Consider the following 17693-nt stretch of genomic DNA (forward strand, 5'->3'; position numbering starts at 1 on the left):
CAGATTGTACATGCACAGTCAGCCCTGGGTGTCTGTGGGGGATTATTTCCAGGACCCCTTGTGGATACCAAAACCTGCGCTTGCTCACATCCCTGATATAAAATGGTGTAATATTTGCATATACCCTAGGGACATCCTCCTGTATGCTTTAAATCATTTCTAGGTTACTTGTAATACATTTTAAAATGTACATACTATGCAAATAGTTGTAATACTATATTTTTAAAAATTTTTAATTATTAAAATTTTTAAATTTTATATTATTTTTAAAATTTATATTATTTATTTTCCAACCTTTTGATCCATGGCTGGTTAAATTGTGCATGCAGAACCCCTGGATACAGAGGGCCAACTATACACTAAACTCAAATTGTCCAAACAAAACAATGTCACAGCCCTTTAAAGTTAGAATGTGCTTTGCATTCACATAGTCAAATAAAACAATCTCTCTCACTCGTACAAACAGGCACATACACACAAGTGCCTGCAGGGGAGGAATGAATCCAAATGGAATTTAGAAATTTTTATGTATGTATGTATGTATGTATGTATGTATGTATGTATGTGGCTTGCCCTCTTAAGCAGCTGAGACTACAGGTGCATGCCACCCAGAAGGATTTGATGTGTTCATGCATGTCCATCATGAGAGGCAGGACCTGGGATAGCATCTGAGGCTTCTGGCTTCTGCCCTAAACTCATACCATCATACTATTCCTTCATCCTCCCCATGATGATAAACTTAAGCAGAGGGAACTGATGTACTTACCATTAGAAAATATCGCTCCTTGTGGGAAGGAGAGCTCATGGCTGTGCTCTGCTTTACAGGAATACATGGCTTTGGCTTGGCTGAAAGAACAAGACAATTTGTCAAAACCTCAACACTCAACCTAAGTACATCTATATTTAAAACTACTCTTAAAGAATACTATTAATTTTTACTTGTAATTGGAACATAATGTACATAAAGTGCACACGTAAGTGTACATTGGTGCTTTTTCCACTGAACACAGCCATGTTACCAGATCAAGAAATCCAGGATAATTAGCACACTAGAAACCCTTCTTGTGTTTCTAGGAAATGTTCTTCAGGGTCACCCTTGGCTGATAACAACATAGGTAGCTTTTAAAGACTGATTTTATTTAATTGTTTAATAAGCTGCCAAATAGGCTGTTTTTACAGCTGTATAGGAACCAAGGTACCCCAAAGCTTTTTTTCCCCCCACTTTCATGTTCAGACTATCTGAGGTGAGATCCAAAAATTAAAAGGCTTAAAGAATATGGCAAGTAAGTTGATTAGGTATAATATAGGGAAAATTACAGGATACGGAGATGATAAATCACAACCGACCATAACTTCACCATCGGGAAGATGATGGGGACAGGTGGAGGCTTTGCAAACTGGAGTACACACATTCTTAAAAAGAGAAGCCAACCACTCAGCTCCCAACCTCTGTCACTATATGCAAATTTGTGCAAAACGTAGTCCGATACTCTTTTTATTTGTCGAGTGAAGACAGAATTTAGAGTTACATACAAAATATGATCCAAAAATAGTTGAGCAGACACTGAAAAGGCATCATCTGAGGCTGCTCATCAAGGCACCAGGCAAGTCTCCTTTAATCTGCAACATTCAATGACCTTGGTAAGACTTGCAATTGATCCCAACTGCACGCACTTACCGCCTCTTCCACAACCAGAGTCCAAGACAATAGGGTTTCCGACCTGGTTGGTTGAATGGCTTCTTAGCTTCCTAGAACCTCTAGTCTTCTTCTTTTATTCCCTTACAATCCATTTTCTATACAGCAGCCAGAGGGCAGCTTTAAAATGCCCATCAGATCATGTTACTTCCCTGATAACCTTTCAACTGGCTTCCTACTTTGGCCCCTGCCTCTCTGTGTCCCCACCTCTGCTCTCCCACTCTACTCCAGTCACAGTGGCCCTCTTTCTTTCCTTCGAACACGCCAAACTCACTCCCACTTCAGGCCAGCAATGGCCATGCCCTGGGATGTTTTCCTCTTGATCTTCACATGGCAATATACTTCAGGTTCACCTTCAATTTCAAGAGTTTTGCTGCAGGTCAGGCCTTCTCTAATCATACTCTCTAAAATAGTTGCCCAGGTAACTATCACATCTTCCTGCTTCAAGTCTGCATGGTGTTAGTATATGGTATTTTGTTACTATTGCTGATATTTTTATCTTCTCCCCTAGCTAGCACCAGCAATGTCTGTTGCTTGGTAATAACTCAGTAAATGTTAACTAAATGAATGAGAAAATGGGCACCTTATCTCTCCTCCTTGGGGTCCCAGCCCTATACCTGCAAAGCAGCATCAGCAATATTTGCATCCACAGCTCTGCCATGCAGCAGCATTACATTATAATTTCATTTCCCTGTTGGCTCAATCCTGGGTCTTAACTCTACACTTCCAGAATGAGGCCCAGCCATTTAAACTGGGGTCCCCAAAGATCATCTGAAGATTGGGAAGCACAGAGAGAAGAATTCTGGACCTGCCTCCTGTCTGTTTCATTAGAGGTGAGCCTCAGGCTGTACTTTCAGAAAGCTTGCTAGGAGGGCACGTTTGGGAATGACCCTCAGCCCACATAGCACAACGTCCCAGTGAAATGTGGTCTAAGGAAGAATGGAGGAAGTAGGACTCGGAGAAGGACAGGACTTTAAAGAACTGTGTGTATGCACGTGAACACCTGCACATGGGTATGCTGGATGCATCCAGGTGGGAAGTGAGAACACTATCAGGCTCTGAAGACTTCTAACAATCAGACTATGGTAGTCTCCAATAGAATATAAACTTTTTCCCTATAAATTTCTAGCCAACTATAACCATTTCATTTGATCAGGATATTACTAAGGACTGCGGAGCCATTTCCCTAAAAAACAGGAAAGATTTTTCAAAAAAAAAATCGTATTTGCTAATAGCAACAGCTTTCTCCAGTAAACATTGTCGTATTTCTTTGAATCATTATGATAAATTATAAAGAGCTATAAGAAAAAAATCTCCAAAGTTCCAGAAGTGATTACAGTATAATATTCTTTACGATGACATAATTTTCAAAACTACACTTTAAAATGTACCCCAAATCTTGTAATTAATGTTTTAGACATAAATGTTCTTCTTACTTTTATAGTTTTTTATGGGACTGGCTGAGGGAGGCAGAAAGCATACAGAATGATTATATAGCTAAATAAATAAAAACATATATATTGTTAAATGTGTCAAAATCACATAGTCCCAAATACTACCTGTCATGACTTTTCAATTATCTGTGCCCTGACTTGACAGAATTTTCTTCTGCTGAGATCTGTAACTGCAGGTGTTAACTCTGCAGAGAGCTTTGATGATTTAATGTAGACTTCTGTATCAGCGAAGTTCCCTCAGGTGCTAATGCTTCCTCTTTTCCTGCCTTGGTGTATTGAAGAAGATGTGAAAATAACACTGTCACCTATTGTGTCTCTCTTCAGAAGATTCTAATCTCTCTTTGAAAAGGATTTTGAAAATTCTGCTTCTTACTGCTTGGGAGAGTCAGGTAATGGCACAGTACCGAAAGCCATTTCTTCCCTTATCCTCAGAAAATGATCTGCCCACAAGCCTCATTCCTAATTCTGAATGCCACTGAATGCATTTAATGAATAAAATTACAAAAGTTTGATTGGGTCAGTGTGCAAAATTTGCCAATGCTTATCTTAAACATAAGAGAAATTTTAAAAATTCACCAAAATTGATACAATGTCATCTGGAGGCCTGCTTAACAATGATACATACACACATTCTGATGCTGTTGACAGTTTCACTTCTGAAGGGAATAGGAGTGCACGGAGGTAGACACTAGAGCAATACTATATATAAAAGTGAAAAGTTTTTTAAATCACAACAATCTTAAGTATTCATCAATAGAGAATAGAGAACTTGGAAAATAAATTAGAGCACACCAATCTAGTGAAGTATTAGACTGCATTTCTTTTTTTTTTTTTTGAGACAGTGTCTCACTCTGTTGCTCAGGCTGGAAAGCAGCGGTGCAATCATGGCTCACTGCAGTTTCAACTTCCTGAGCTCAGGTGATCTTCCCATCTTAGCCCAGGTAGCTGGGACTATTAGGTGTGTACCACCATGCAAACTAATATTTTGTATTTTTTGTAGAGACAGGGTTTCAAATACCTGAGCTCAAGCCATCCACTCGCCTTAAGCCCACAGTTCCACCGTGTTAGCCAGGATGGTCTCAATGTCTTGAGCTAATGATCCACCTGCCTTTGCCTCCCAAAGTGCTGGGATTACAGGAGTGAGCCAGCTTAGCTGGAGATTTCTATTTTTTTTTTTTCCTTTTTTTGAGATGGAGTCTCACTCTGTCACCCAGGCTGGAGTGCAGTGGTGCGATCTTGGCTCACTGCAACCTCTTCCTCCCGAGTTCAAGCCATTCTCCTGCCTCAGCCTCCCGAGGAGCTGGGATTACAGGCGCGTACCATCACGCATGGCTAAGGTTTTGTATTTTTAGTAGAGATGGGGCTTTACTGTGTTAGCCAGAATGGTCTTGATCTCCTGACCTCATGATCCACCAGCCTCAGCCTCCTAAAGTGCTGGGATTACAGGCTTGAGCCACCGTGCCCGGCCAGAGATTTCTTACAATTAATTACATGTTCTTTTCATAGATTTTTTTTCCAACAAACACTGGCTGTTTCCAGCTCGAATATCTGAACGCCTCAATGCTAAAAACGTCCACTTGGGCTGCAGAGTTAAAGCTGCTTGTGTCAAAGCTATGCATATTGCAAAAAATGAAGTGAAAAAGTGAGTAACAAAGTATTTTTAGGTTAAAAATGTGTATTTTATTTACTCATTCAACAATTTTATTGAGCATCGATTGTGTGTTGGGCACTATGATAGCAACAATATAGTGAACTCCCCCACCCTCCCAGTACCCCCGCCCATGTGTCCTTTTCTGTTTGTTTATCGCAGGGTAGTTTTCCAAAGGTGGTGAGGGGAACCTGTGGAGGGAAGATAGAGGGGCAGGCAGGAGCCTAAGACATCATTGATCTGAAGCTAATGGAATGTATATGATAATTCATTTATTTTGTATTATGTCAGGTTTTAAAGATAGCCGAAAAAATATAAAACAGTTCAACTCTGTTTTGGAAAAATATCATTTTTCAAAAAATCATGTTATTCGTGCTAATATGTAATGGGCTTATTGTTATTTTAAATAAATACATATTTTAAAATGTTTTGTATGAATTTCTAATACAGTAAATATCAATACATATAATCCATAAAAACAGAAGCCCTTTGGGGATCCTTATTGATCTTTTAAATTTATAAAGGTGTTGTGAGATTAAGAAGTTTGACAAACACTGCCAAAGATGAGATTAGAATGCTGTGCACCAAATTTTAACAGTTTTCTTCAGGTGATAAAGTTATAAGTGGTTTTAATTTACTTATTAGTTTTCACATTTTCTAAAGGAAAATCATTAATTTTTTTCCTTTCTTATGTGTGTTATAATGATTTCTGCATCTTATGTGTGTCTTACATAAGTAACTGTGCTCTAAACCAGTGATATACAGCCTTTTAAAAATTCAAACTCACAAATCCATAGAATATACATTCTTCCCAGCACCACATCACACCTGCTCTAAAACTGACCACATAATTGGAAGTAAATCACTCCTCAGCAAATGCAAAAGGATGGAAGTCATAACAAACGGTCTCTCAGACCACAGTGCAATTAAATTAGAACTCAGGATTAAGAAACTCACTCAGAACCGTACAACTACATGGAAACAGAACAACTGGCTCCTGAATGTCGGCTGGATAAACAATGAAATGAAAGCAGAAATAAAGATGTTCTCCTGAGTATAACTGAGACCCATGTCAAGGTTCATATGCCTTTATCATGGTAAGACACAACCTAGTGACATTTGGCTCTTAAAGGGATTTTATAGGTTAAGGAAAACAACTGTAAATAACCAATCTCTGCTTAGGGCTGTGCCAGGCACAAGATATTTTTCTCTATTCCAAAAATTCTCAAACTTTTATGTACAGGAGAATCACTCAGGGAGGTTGACAAAAATGCAGATTCCTCAGGCCTTAGTCTCGGACATTGTGGGTTTATAAGGTCTATGGCAAAACCCTGGAGTCTTCATTTTAACAAGTCTTGCAGCACGGCCCCTCCCATTCCAGTGAACTTGCTTTCTTACAGATCTCCCATATGTCTTAGAAGTTAAAAACAGTGTCCTCCCCTGATCTCCTAAACCATTTTTTGCAGCTTCTGCCACTGTTGGTCATGCCTTCTCATCCTGTACATTCTTTTTTGTCTGAACTAAATAAAACCATTCCCCAAAGACCAATGCTTGGCCATGTGTTCTTTTTCATTTAGTAAGCCCCCTTGCTAGGTACCCTCACCTTCACCTATACAGTGTAATTGCTGTGTAGAAGTTTCTTTTTTTGTTTTGTTTTGTTTTTCTTTTCTTTTTGAGACAAAGTTTTGCTATTGTTACCCAGGATGGAGTGCAGTGGCATGATCTCGGCTCACCGCAACCTCCGCCTCCTGGGTTCAAGCAATTCTCCTGCCTCAGCCTCCCGAGTAGCTGGGACTATAGGCGTGCACCATCATGCCCAGCTAATTTTTGTAGTTTTAGTAGAGACAGGGTTCACCGTGTTGACCAAGATGGTCTCGATCTCTTGACCTCGTGATCCACCCGCCTCGGCCTCCCAACCTGCTGGGATTACAGGCGTGAGCCACCGCGCCCGGCCAGAAGTTTCTTAAATGGCATCAAACTCCATGCTCTCTCCTAGTTCCAGCTGCGCATTTCCAGCTGCCTCTCATTGGCCCTCAGCCTCCTCAAACCCTATGGCCAAAACTTTCACTTCCTCCTACATACGCACAAGCTAAGATCAGAAGCTAAACCACCATTCTTTCAGACACTGTCTCAGAGACTTGGAAACTTCTTTACCTGTCTCTTATTCCCAATATCAAAACAGTTGCCCAATCCTGATCCTAGCCTAAAAATCTCCTTATAGCTTTTCATCCTTTCGCTACTCTCCTGATTAAGGCCTTTTAAATCTCACCAGTTCCATCCTAAATGGTTGACTGTTCTCTCACCTTCACAAGCTCCTGGAATGTGATCTGTTCCGGTGCATCATTGATTAGATCACCCACCACGTAGTGCGTGGGGTAATGGCAGAGGGGTTGCTTTTCAAGACCATCCACTAAAATATCCCAACTGGTCTCTTGCCCAAATATGGCTAGGCTTCCTACTGCCTCTATTGGTTCTATCTCTTTCAAGGTCTAATTCAAGGGTAACCTTGAGCTCCTTAGGAAAAAAAAAATGAGATAGGCACGGTAGGAGGTTAGTCAGAGAAATTCCCTTAACTTCTACGAGTTGTTCAGTTTTATTTAAGAGTACAAAAGAATCTGAGGTGACTGTTAAGAGTTAGTGTTTAGTGTTTAAATACCACTAATATATTAATCAGAGGCTTGAGCGTCTTAGGCAACCTGTTTCAACAATAATCGTAATAATAGTTATTAACGTAGAAACCATCTACAGTGTACCTGTCCTGTTTAAACACAGTATGGTGTACATTCCCAACAATGTGGCAAGCTGAGATTACTACCTTCAGTGTATACATATAGAAAATAGATTCCACGAAATCTGTAACTCTGAGGTTACACAAACTAGCAAGTGGTGAACTAAAAATGTGAACTAGGGTCTCTGTCACCTAAAGTTTGTTTGTGTTCCCCTGTGCCTATCTCAGTGAAAAGTTGTGACACAAATCACAAGTGTTGTGGACTGACAGACTGCAACTCTGAAGGTAGAACTGAGTGAGCTCTAAGTTTATGCTGATCCCCATTAGAGGTGGATTTAGAGTATTCAGAATGTAAAAACATATGAAAGAAGTATGAGTTGGTAAGGCGCGGTGGCTCACACCTGTAATCCCAGTACTTCGGGAGTCTGAGCGGGTGGATCACCTGAGATCAGGAGTTCAAGACCAGCCTGGCCAACCTGGTAAAACCCCATCTGTACTAAAATTACAAAAATTAGCTGGGTGTGGTGGTGGGTGCCTGTAATCCCAGCTACTCAGGAGGCAGGAGAATCACTTGAACCCGGGAGGTGGAGGTTGCAGTGAGCTGAGATTGTGCCAATGTCTCACACTGGGCAAGAGAGTAAGACTCTGCCTCAAATAAAAAAAAAAAAGGAGTAGAGTTGACTGTTAAACATCTGAGTTTTTATTATGTTTTGGCTTTCTGGTTTACATTATCCATAGCTTGTTTTCTTAAAGCTCTATGAGGATTACCTCTTTGGTTACGGTTACTTGAGTTTTTACCTAACAGGTAGACTCTTTTTAGAGCTTCCTAATAAAAGGGCTCCATCTAGTGAGCAATTCAACCATACAGCACAACAGAAGAAGTAGCAAGGTTAAAATCCTTTATAGTAAGACTTAAAAATCAAGAAAATCTCAGAGAAATTTTCTTTGCTATGATACTCATGGGGTGTAGTTTTCACCATGTCTTGGTCAAAAGGAAGCAGATAAAGATGTTGCTGACAGAGGTAAGGTGTGAGCACTGCGGGCTCAGCTATTTAAATGATAGGCAATGACCATTATTCTAGGAAGATTCCAAAGTGGGTCTACTCTGTACAGTTAAAAAAAAACCTAATACAGCCAGGTGCAGTGGCTCATGTCTGTAATCCCAGCACTTTGGGAGGCTGAGGTGGGCGGATCACGAGGTCAGGAGATCGAGACCATCCTGGCTGACATGGTGAAACCCTGTCTCTACTAAAAATACAAAAAATTATCTGGACATGATGTCCTGTACCTACAGTCACAGCAACTCGGGAGACTGAGGCAGGAGAATCGCTTGAACCTGAGAGGTGGAGGTTGTAGTGAGCTGAGATCGCACCACTGCATTCCTGCCTGGGCGGCAGAATGAGACTCCATCTCAAACAAGACAAAACATAAAACCTAATACATGATGGCCCTCACTGGGCTTTGAACAAAACCAAAAAGGGTATGAAGGTCATTGTTATCCTTAATAACTATCACATGCCCAGTAACATATAGGTACTTTTTAAATGTTTGCTGAAAAAGTCCACATACTTTAATAGTTTGATAAAAATTATTTGGTTAAATAACTTTTAGAGAAACTATACAGCAATAACTCAATTATCTGTGATTCCTTTACTTCACAGCCTCAATTAGCCAGACATGAGATGCTCAAAAATGTCTTGGTACATTTAAAGGAGAAATCAAGATTTCTTCTTCAAGTTTTCCCATGTATATGCTATTTCAACATTAAGCATTTCTGGAGTGTCTCCTACCCGTACGTACTAGCTGCTGATAATAAAAAAGGAAAATAGTGAAAAGCCCCTGCCTATATTACATTCCATTATTCAAATTAAAAACCAAAGCCCACTGTAGATCAGAAGAATACATTTGAAAGCAAAAAGAGTAAAGCAGGAACTTTAGAAGCAACCACATTAACAGCAGCAATGTAACAACTCATAATGGAGCGGAATGTAAAATCTGAGAACCCTAATGAAGTTCTGTACTCTTTCAGAATAGCCTTGGGCAATTAACTCTACAACATGTCAGTGGTCCTTAAGAGTAACCATATTTTTCAATGGATGTCCATGATGATTGCTTCAGAAAAAGTTACATAACTTTTAAAAATCAAGAACATGCTTTTGAAAAGTATTCCTAAAATGACTGTCATCAAAGCTGTAAGAAGGATTATAGCAACTTTTATCTTCTAGTAAATGCATTTGTTTAGAACCCTTCTGTGAAGATTTCAGCAAATGAGACATCACTATAACAATCTGAGAAGATAAATGCTGTTTATAGACATGACTTCCTCTGAAGGGCCACTGGGTGTAAGTTTGCCATCTGCATAACAGAGAGTTGGAGCTATCACAGAGTGCCACATCAACACAAAGCAACAATGTCACCACTTTTTTTTTATAAAAAAATGCATTTAAAGGTTTTGAGAACTTACCGCCCAGAAGAAACTGGCTTAGGCGAACCAACATTTTCAAATAGTTGAGCTTTTGCTGCCACTCTGAAAAATGATTTAAAATGCAAGTTTTATGAAGTCAATCACATTCATTCTGCTTAAACTGAAATTCAGGATTACCAGTTAAACGAGACAAAAAATGGTTAAGAACCACTTCCAAAATTGGGACAGAATTTTAATTGTTTTAAGCTTTAATGTCAATGAGACTTTTAGATCTAACCTCCAGCTTACAGAGTATCAGACTGCAGTAAACCTACAGCTACTTCCTCTGGGGATCTTACCGTCCTCATCCTTTTTATCCCAAAAAACCATGGGAGCAGTAAAAGGAACATTTTCTCTCTACTCTGCTCCCAGCAGCACTTACCGACTCCTGTGGAGCCACAAGTGAAGATGCAAAGAATCAAATCATGTTGACAAAAGAACTGTTTTCATTCTGTTAGCTAACAAAACACTAGTTATAACACTATCTTGAGTATTTTTTTATATGTGAACATACGTCTGTTAAGTGAAAAGGACAAACTCTGAAAATATGGCCAATAAACTAATCTGTGGATTTACATCTTGTTTTGAACCAAGGAGGGCAAGACAGACAGGATATGATCTAGTTGAACAGGTAAGACTATTGGGTATGACTGAAAAGAACTGAGTTTCTATATTTGCTGGAAGACGATATAAGATTCTTTGATGATCTAAGCTAGATTAAAAAAAAAATCTATCTTACTTCTTTAATTGACAAACTATTCTCCCAGAGCCAAGCCATTTGATAATCTCAAAGATCATTTTAGACCTAATATAGAACATACATTTTTCTCATTTGAATTTCTACTTTAACAGTACAATCACAAAACAGAAGCTTTTCTCTTTCCTCCACAGAGAATGGAGTTTCTAGTCTCTCATCTTCCCTAACATATTGGCTTAACATTTCTCTCCCTTAATGGCTAGAACTATACACAGTGGTTAGTAGACACTTTGACAAATATATTTGCCCATACCACTGTAACTGCATTTCCAACAAACAGAGATAACTTACGTTGAACATGCTCTGCAACCAAAAGGTTCTTGTCCAAGAAAACGATGAACTAATGAATTTATGGCACAGTTCCTACAGAAATAGGCTTAGTAAAATGTCTTACTGGGCTTTTCATGAATAATTAAAATGTCAGGAAGAATACCATCATATTAAAAATGGGCATGGTATAACAGAGAGAACACAGAATTGAAGTCAGAGAACCCTAGGTTGGAAACCTTAGAAAGCATCAATTTTCATCATCTCTAAAATGTGGTTTATATTCCCCATTTCAAAAGGACACTGCAGACCTTAGAAGAGGTAACTCATGTAAAGACATCTAGTAATGGCTCAGATAGCATTAGGAAATTCTCAGCAAATGTCAGAGAAACAAAATGAAAGGAAGAGAAACTTTATATATCTCTGGATGTTGCTTGCTTCCATTGTTCTTCTTTCCCCACTGTCTCCTCCCGTCTGTGTTCCCTTCTCCTATCAGCCTTTACACCTCTGCATCATTTCCTTTGATGAGAAGTACCCTCTTTTGCCTTTCATGTTCCTAATTCTCCACTAGCTTGTTTAAATCACTGAGGACTCAGGTAGGGGTGTAGAATGGAAGAGAGAAAGAAGCTGCTTTAAAATAGAAGAGCAGGGATCTGGCTTATAGTCAATACATGACAGTCTCCAGCTGAGAGATGGACGTTTGTCTTTCATAGGAACGCTTTAATTTCAAAGCTTATAACTATTGTATTATACATCAATTTTCATTTCCTCAAATTAAGTCATTGATCTGCTTCAAAGGAAAGTGCTTGAAGTGCTGCCCTGTGAGATTCTGTATATATGCGAAAACTACTCTAACTTACACATCACTTATAGAATAGAGTCCTACAGAAGTGGACTGTACCCACTCTACAGATGAAGTATTCCCAACTTATTCAACTTGTGGAATTCCCAAGAGTTCTGAAACACTCAACTCCTCGATATCCCTGGGAGACACAGTAAACATATAAACTCTCACTTACACTGAGCCAGGACGCTGATAGCCATTGCTTGAGGCAGTGTCTAGTCTTAACCTCCTGCACATTTTCGGAGGCAGGTCTGGGTTTGGTGAAGCTTTGGGTGTCTCCTTGGAACCTACAGAAGTTAAGCTTTGAATAGATCCACTGTAGCTCTTGTTTCCTAAAAAGAAAGCCCAAGAAAATAGGCAAGGTGCTATTAGACAACATAATAGCAATAACACAGTACATGTGCATAACAAAAGGAAGCATTTTTCTCTGAGCCCGAATGAGAAGGTACAGAATGTTCTTTGAGCACAGCAACCCATCGCACAGGGAGATCAAAATCTACAGTAATTACAAAGACATCCCTTCACAGACATGGAAAGATTCAGGAAAAATGTCACAGTGCCTAGGTTATAAAATCCAAGCACAGGAACAAAGTAGATAAGCATCATTAGTTTCTCCACCATTAACTTTATCCCTGCTTAATCATGCTGAATAATCCAGCAAAAGTGATAGTGAGAAAATAACATCTTGCACAAGTTCCACTCTGGTTTACCTTCAGCTGCAGAGATGGATCTGAGAGAAGTAGCAGAAGCTCTTTTCAGTCCTGAATGCCCATAAGGCCCTTTCTTGACTAGGTCTATCGGTGGGGAAATGTCCCCTGGGCTGGTGACCGAAGCAACACTCTGGCAATCTGATTCTGCATCTGTTTTGGTTGCATCTTCTCTAGAACTTGATTCAGGACTAGTTGTCCAGAGACCGAGGCTTTTCTGTCCATTGGAAGATGACGGGGTTGCAATCCAAGGAATCCCTCCAGATTTCTCCCGGGGCTGGCAGGAAGCTGACTTTGTAGTGCTATTTTGTTCAGAGGAATGAGAAGACAGTGACTCAATGCTCCCCATTGGTGTGCTGTCTGGGCTGCTGCTATAGGAGTCACCTGGGGAGTAGGCGGGAGAGAGACAAAAGCAAGTGTAACTATCTACTGATAACGGCGTCACTAAAACCCTTCTGTTCTCTAACTTACCATGTGTTCTGTGGCCACCTGATCCTATTTATGGGGTAGGCCCCTACCTTGTATGGAGAATTGTCCTCAGTACTGGAGAAAGGCTTTAAAATATGCATTTGAACTCACCGAATGTATTTTTCAATAGTGTTTTAGGAAGATTATATATGTACCCATGAACTATCTACCTTTAGGTAATGACTTTACTTCTTGAAGCATAAGTGGGCTGACTTGAATCCAGACAAGATTTGTTTATGAAACAGAATTCAGAAGTAAGAGAAAAAAGATTCCTTCATGACATTACAAGGAATCAATGAAAGGGGGTATAGTAAAGACATATTTCCGCTTTCTTTTACTTTTCTGATCGTAAGTGATTAATTCCAAGTTACAAAGGACTCAGCCTTCTTTCATTCAAAGGCACCATTAAATACCAGTAGTAAATTTCAAGCACCTCAATTTTCAAAGGCTTTTTTCCTTTCCAGCTAAGAATATAGAAATGTAAGAAACTGGCTATTTCTCTGGGTTTATTTTCTAATGTTCCTAAAAGCAAGTTATAAGAAAAATCAGATAAAGCGTAATAATACATTCACATATATCCAAATGAAAAATTAGTTAACTATTTTTATTTTTTAAAAATTTTCTGGGTACATGGTAGGTATATATATTTATGGAGAACATGGGATATTTTGATACAGGTGTGCAATGTGAAATAAGCACATCATGGAAATGGGGTATGCATCTCGTCAGGCATTTATCCTTTGAGTTACAAACAATCCAATTACATTCTTTTAGTTATTTAAATACAATTGTTATTATAATACAGTAACAATTGTATTAAATTGTTTTTGACTGTTTTCTATTAAATATTGACTGTGGGCAAAAGATTGGGGTGGGGGGGTATAAAACGGAATGAGAACTGCCACAGTTTAATGCATGCCAGGGTCTCAAGGTGCCACCCACATCACCTGGGGCTTGGCTTAGGATTGTAAGTTAATGATAATATGTGTGTTTTTTTTTTTATTTCTTTTCTTTTTCAGACACTGATACCCAAGAGATAGTGCTTTAAGAACATAATGTGAAAGGAAGGAAGAAAATGACAGCTTCAGTCAGACTTTGTCTTGATTTCTTCTTTACCACTTTGACAATAGGACAAAACCTGCTACAAAGTAGCACCCGGTGTACTTCATCACAGTTGCAGAAAAAAGGGCCTTGAGCAAACTACTTCTTTCCTTTTGTATCAATAATGAATTTGCTTACCCAAGCAACCTTACAGCTACTGACAGAGAATATACAAATGATAAAAGAGGAGGTGTTGGGAAAAGAGCATCAGTGAGAACATCTTCTCTTTCTACCTAATTACCAATACAGTGAAGTACAGGTGAATTAAAGAATGAAGAAAGCACCTCGCTAAGGTCGCGTGCACTTACTATCGGGTTCGGCCAGGCATGGAGTATACCTCCCTCTGGGCTTCCTAGATCCTGTAGACAGGCAGATTGCTCGTGTCCTTCGGGATCCAGATCGAGACTGAGGCTGAGGAAGAGGAATGCTTGGGTCTGGAGCAGTATGAAAAATCTATATATAAGAAAAATGGACCAAGGTCAATAAAAGGGTGATGTTGCCACTTTCATCATAAAATAAGCTTTGAGAGTTCTTAAATAGTCTTAAAACTATGTGCTACTTAATCAGCTACAAAAAATGAATATCCTAGAGCAACTGTAACTTTTCCATTTATATGGAGTATTATTTCTTTCTCTGGGTTTTCTTTTTCATTCTCTCCCATTCCCCAAAAGTAAAATTTAGAAGATCTTTCAATGATTTTAAGAAACCTTCCAAATATGAATAAATGTCCATGTCAAGACATATTGATTGTTTTTATTGTAATAGTCTCTTTCCACCTTCATGCTCTGAAAAAACATAACCTGAGAGGAACTGAGGCTCATTCTGTATCATTTTTCCCACTGAATGGCTCCTTGCTTCTCAGGAGAAGATGCTGCCTTGCTGTTGGCTCTGAGCCGTCAAGGAATGTGACAAGCTGCAGGTAAAGGTATGAGCAGAGCTATAGGACACAGCCATGGGCTGTTGGGTTGTGAGACAGCTTGTGCCCTTGTATACACACTAAGGGCATGCTTCTGTGGGTGCTGGGAAGGGACCCAAGGGAGGAGAGGGGCTTAATCATTCTCTCACAAGGACCAGATCAGAGATAAAAGGATTGCAAATTATTAGACCTTAAATGGCTGAATTTGCTTAAAAATCCAACTAATTCAGCTTTCAAAATTTCCTGTTTCCATAGTTATTCCAAGATTTTTTTCTCCCAAAAAAATTCATCTTAGGGACTAGATAGAGAGAAGACTTCAAGACTGTTCCCTATATTTTTTCTTTTGTTTAGTTAGAACATTACTTTTAAATAATTAAGAGTTTGATTTCAAAGGGATACAAAGAGAAGGTTAAATAGACCCAGCCACAAAGTGGTTTTAAAGTGTTCTCTGTATAGGATTAATAAATTTACCACACAATGTAAAGAAGAAAACCTTTAGCAGTCAATTACGCAGAAAGCCATCTAACTTAAGAATTTTGAGAAGCACTTAACAACGAAAGAAAATTGACGTCCCCATGAGGAAGTAATTTATACAAAACTTATGAGCTTTTTACATTTCATAAGAATAAATGATTGGAATATAAAGCTCACAGATGATACAAATGCAAAATTTTGTTTTAAAAGATATAAAACTTGACACTTCCCCATGAAAATTCAGCATACCTTTTCATAGTGCTCTATCAGAATTTCTACCACAATATTCTGAAATTTAATATTCATCATAGCAGCCACAGTTTCTTCCTGTGCTCTCATTAGTGTTGGGCCAAATATGACACCAAGATTTGAGACGGTCATGAGATTTTGTTGGCTGTGCAGTGATACTCTGCAAATAAAGAGCAACAAAAATATCTTAAGTTACATGTTTCAAAATTACGAAATAGTCTCTTCTATCGAATTTGTGGTGCAAAAAATATAAAATATGCCATTATAGGCAAATTGTCCTACTTTTAACCACTTCCAATTGGCATTTGGAGTATGGCCTAAAAAGATGTAAACAGTTAACATTAGTTCAAGTAAAACATAATTACAAACAAACCAAAATCCATTAAAGAAAAAAACCCCTAATTTCCTAAATCAAGTACAATTACCCTAGAAAGATGATCAGCTGTTTGGTATTGTCAATGCTAGTATAATTCTTTTGGAACAAACAGTTAAGAGTAGACTGGTAGCAATTATATTCAGACTCAGCAAACATATTACTGAGAACCTACTGCCAGGAATTTTCATATATATTATTGAATTTAATCTTCCCAGTAAGTCAGATATTCCTATTGTACAAATTTTAAAAACCTCAGAAGCTCCTAAAGAAATGTGTATTTTGAGGTCACAACAAATTCAGGACAGAGATGCTGTTTCAATTCAGGTCTCCTGACAGCAAGTAAGTGGGTTCCTTGAGCTCCCAGGATAGATCAATCGCCAACACATGTTTCTTTTCTTTCTCCTTCCCTCTCTCCTTCTTCTGTTCCTTCCTCCCCACCTCTCCCACCTCCCCCTCCCCCCGCTTCCTTCCTTCCATCCATTCAAAACTTCCCTAATGCCTCCCTAGTGCCGGGTGCTGTGCTAGGCCAACAGTGAGACAAAACCTGGTAGCACCATTGCTGGCTTGACAATAAAATGAAAAACCTCTGGTAACAGTGACCCGAGTGAAGTACTTCTAGCAACTATCAAGGATGACTTTGACTAGTTCATTAATTTATTCTGGAAATTAGATACATTCTGTACAGGAAACTTCATTCGTTTGACTTATCTTTTAGTTTAACCACTCACTTTTCTATCTTATTCCAAGTCAAGTTACTAGTATAACACAAGACTACGTTTATATCTGACTGACCATGCATCACAAACTGCATTCTACAACCAAAAGTGAGATTTTATGGGAAATCCAGGATATTAGACTATCCATGCAACTCCTGACACAGAGTAGGAAGAGAAGGCTGCCACACTGACTGACATTTTCCTTATGCCATAGAGAACACTAGCTAAGAAAGCATTTAGTTCAAGTAAGAAGAGTTTCATTCCAAGTTTCCTTTTAATATAATCAAATATTATACATTAATTGCTTAATATGTATTAGAAAATCTACTCAGGAAAGTAGTATGTAAATGTAATAAGCCTATCTAGTTTCAAAGCTGGATCCATCTCTTGGAAGTTGGGTGGGCTAGGTTATGTTATTTAATATCTCTAGGTTTCAGTTTCCTTATCTTTAAATTATATATATATATATATATATAAAACAACCCATATTGGGTTGTTACGAGAATTAAATGAAATGATAAATTAAATTATATATGATCTCAAGATAATATTCTCCCCTGAAATTAAATTAGCATTAAGGACTTTTGCTAAAATGTCATAGTTCCTACAATGTAAATAAAGTGGAATACAGTTAATATTAAGCTTATTAGGAATAAACCTGGGAATCTCAAAACCTTGGTTTAGAAAAGGTAGGTTGATGACTACATTGCACAGAAGATGGATTATTTTGATAACTGATTTCCTTTTCGCTGCATTTTTCCTTCTGCTGGATTACTCAGTTGATACAGGCTCCCACCACTCACCATTTCAGTAGGTTCTATAACTTAT

General features: G+C 38.6%; 1 protein-coding gene across 1 annotated transcript in view; it reads right to left on the minus strand.

The window, feature by feature from the left end:
* Window positions 1-17693, minus strand: part of ARHGAP42 (Rho GTPase activating protein 42) — a 304364-nt gene that overhangs the window by 5266 nt on the left and 281405 nt on the right. The window contains exons 18-23 of the mRNA XM_032295706.1: window positions 15774-15933; window positions 14443-14587; window positions 12569-12949; window positions 12034-12190; window positions 9991-10053; window positions 767-846 (exon numbers count right to left, since the gene is read on the minus strand). Coding sequence (XP_032151597.1) covers window positions 767-846; window positions 9991-10053; window positions 12034-12190; window positions 12569-12949; window positions 14443-14587; window positions 15774-15933 — 986 coding nt within the window. The remainder of the gene's footprint in view (window positions 1-766; window positions 847-9990; window positions 10054-12033; window positions 12191-12568; window positions 12950-14442; window positions 14588-15773; window positions 15934-17693) is intronic.

This window comes from Sapajus apella, unplaced genomic scaffold (genome assembly GCF_009761245.1).
Source record: "Sapajus apella isolate SASKATOON/1434 unplaced genomic scaffold, GSC_monkey_1.0 scaffold34, whole genome shotgun sequence".
NCBI lineage: Eukaryota > Metazoa > Chordata > Mammalia > Primates > Cebidae > Sapajus > Sapajus apella.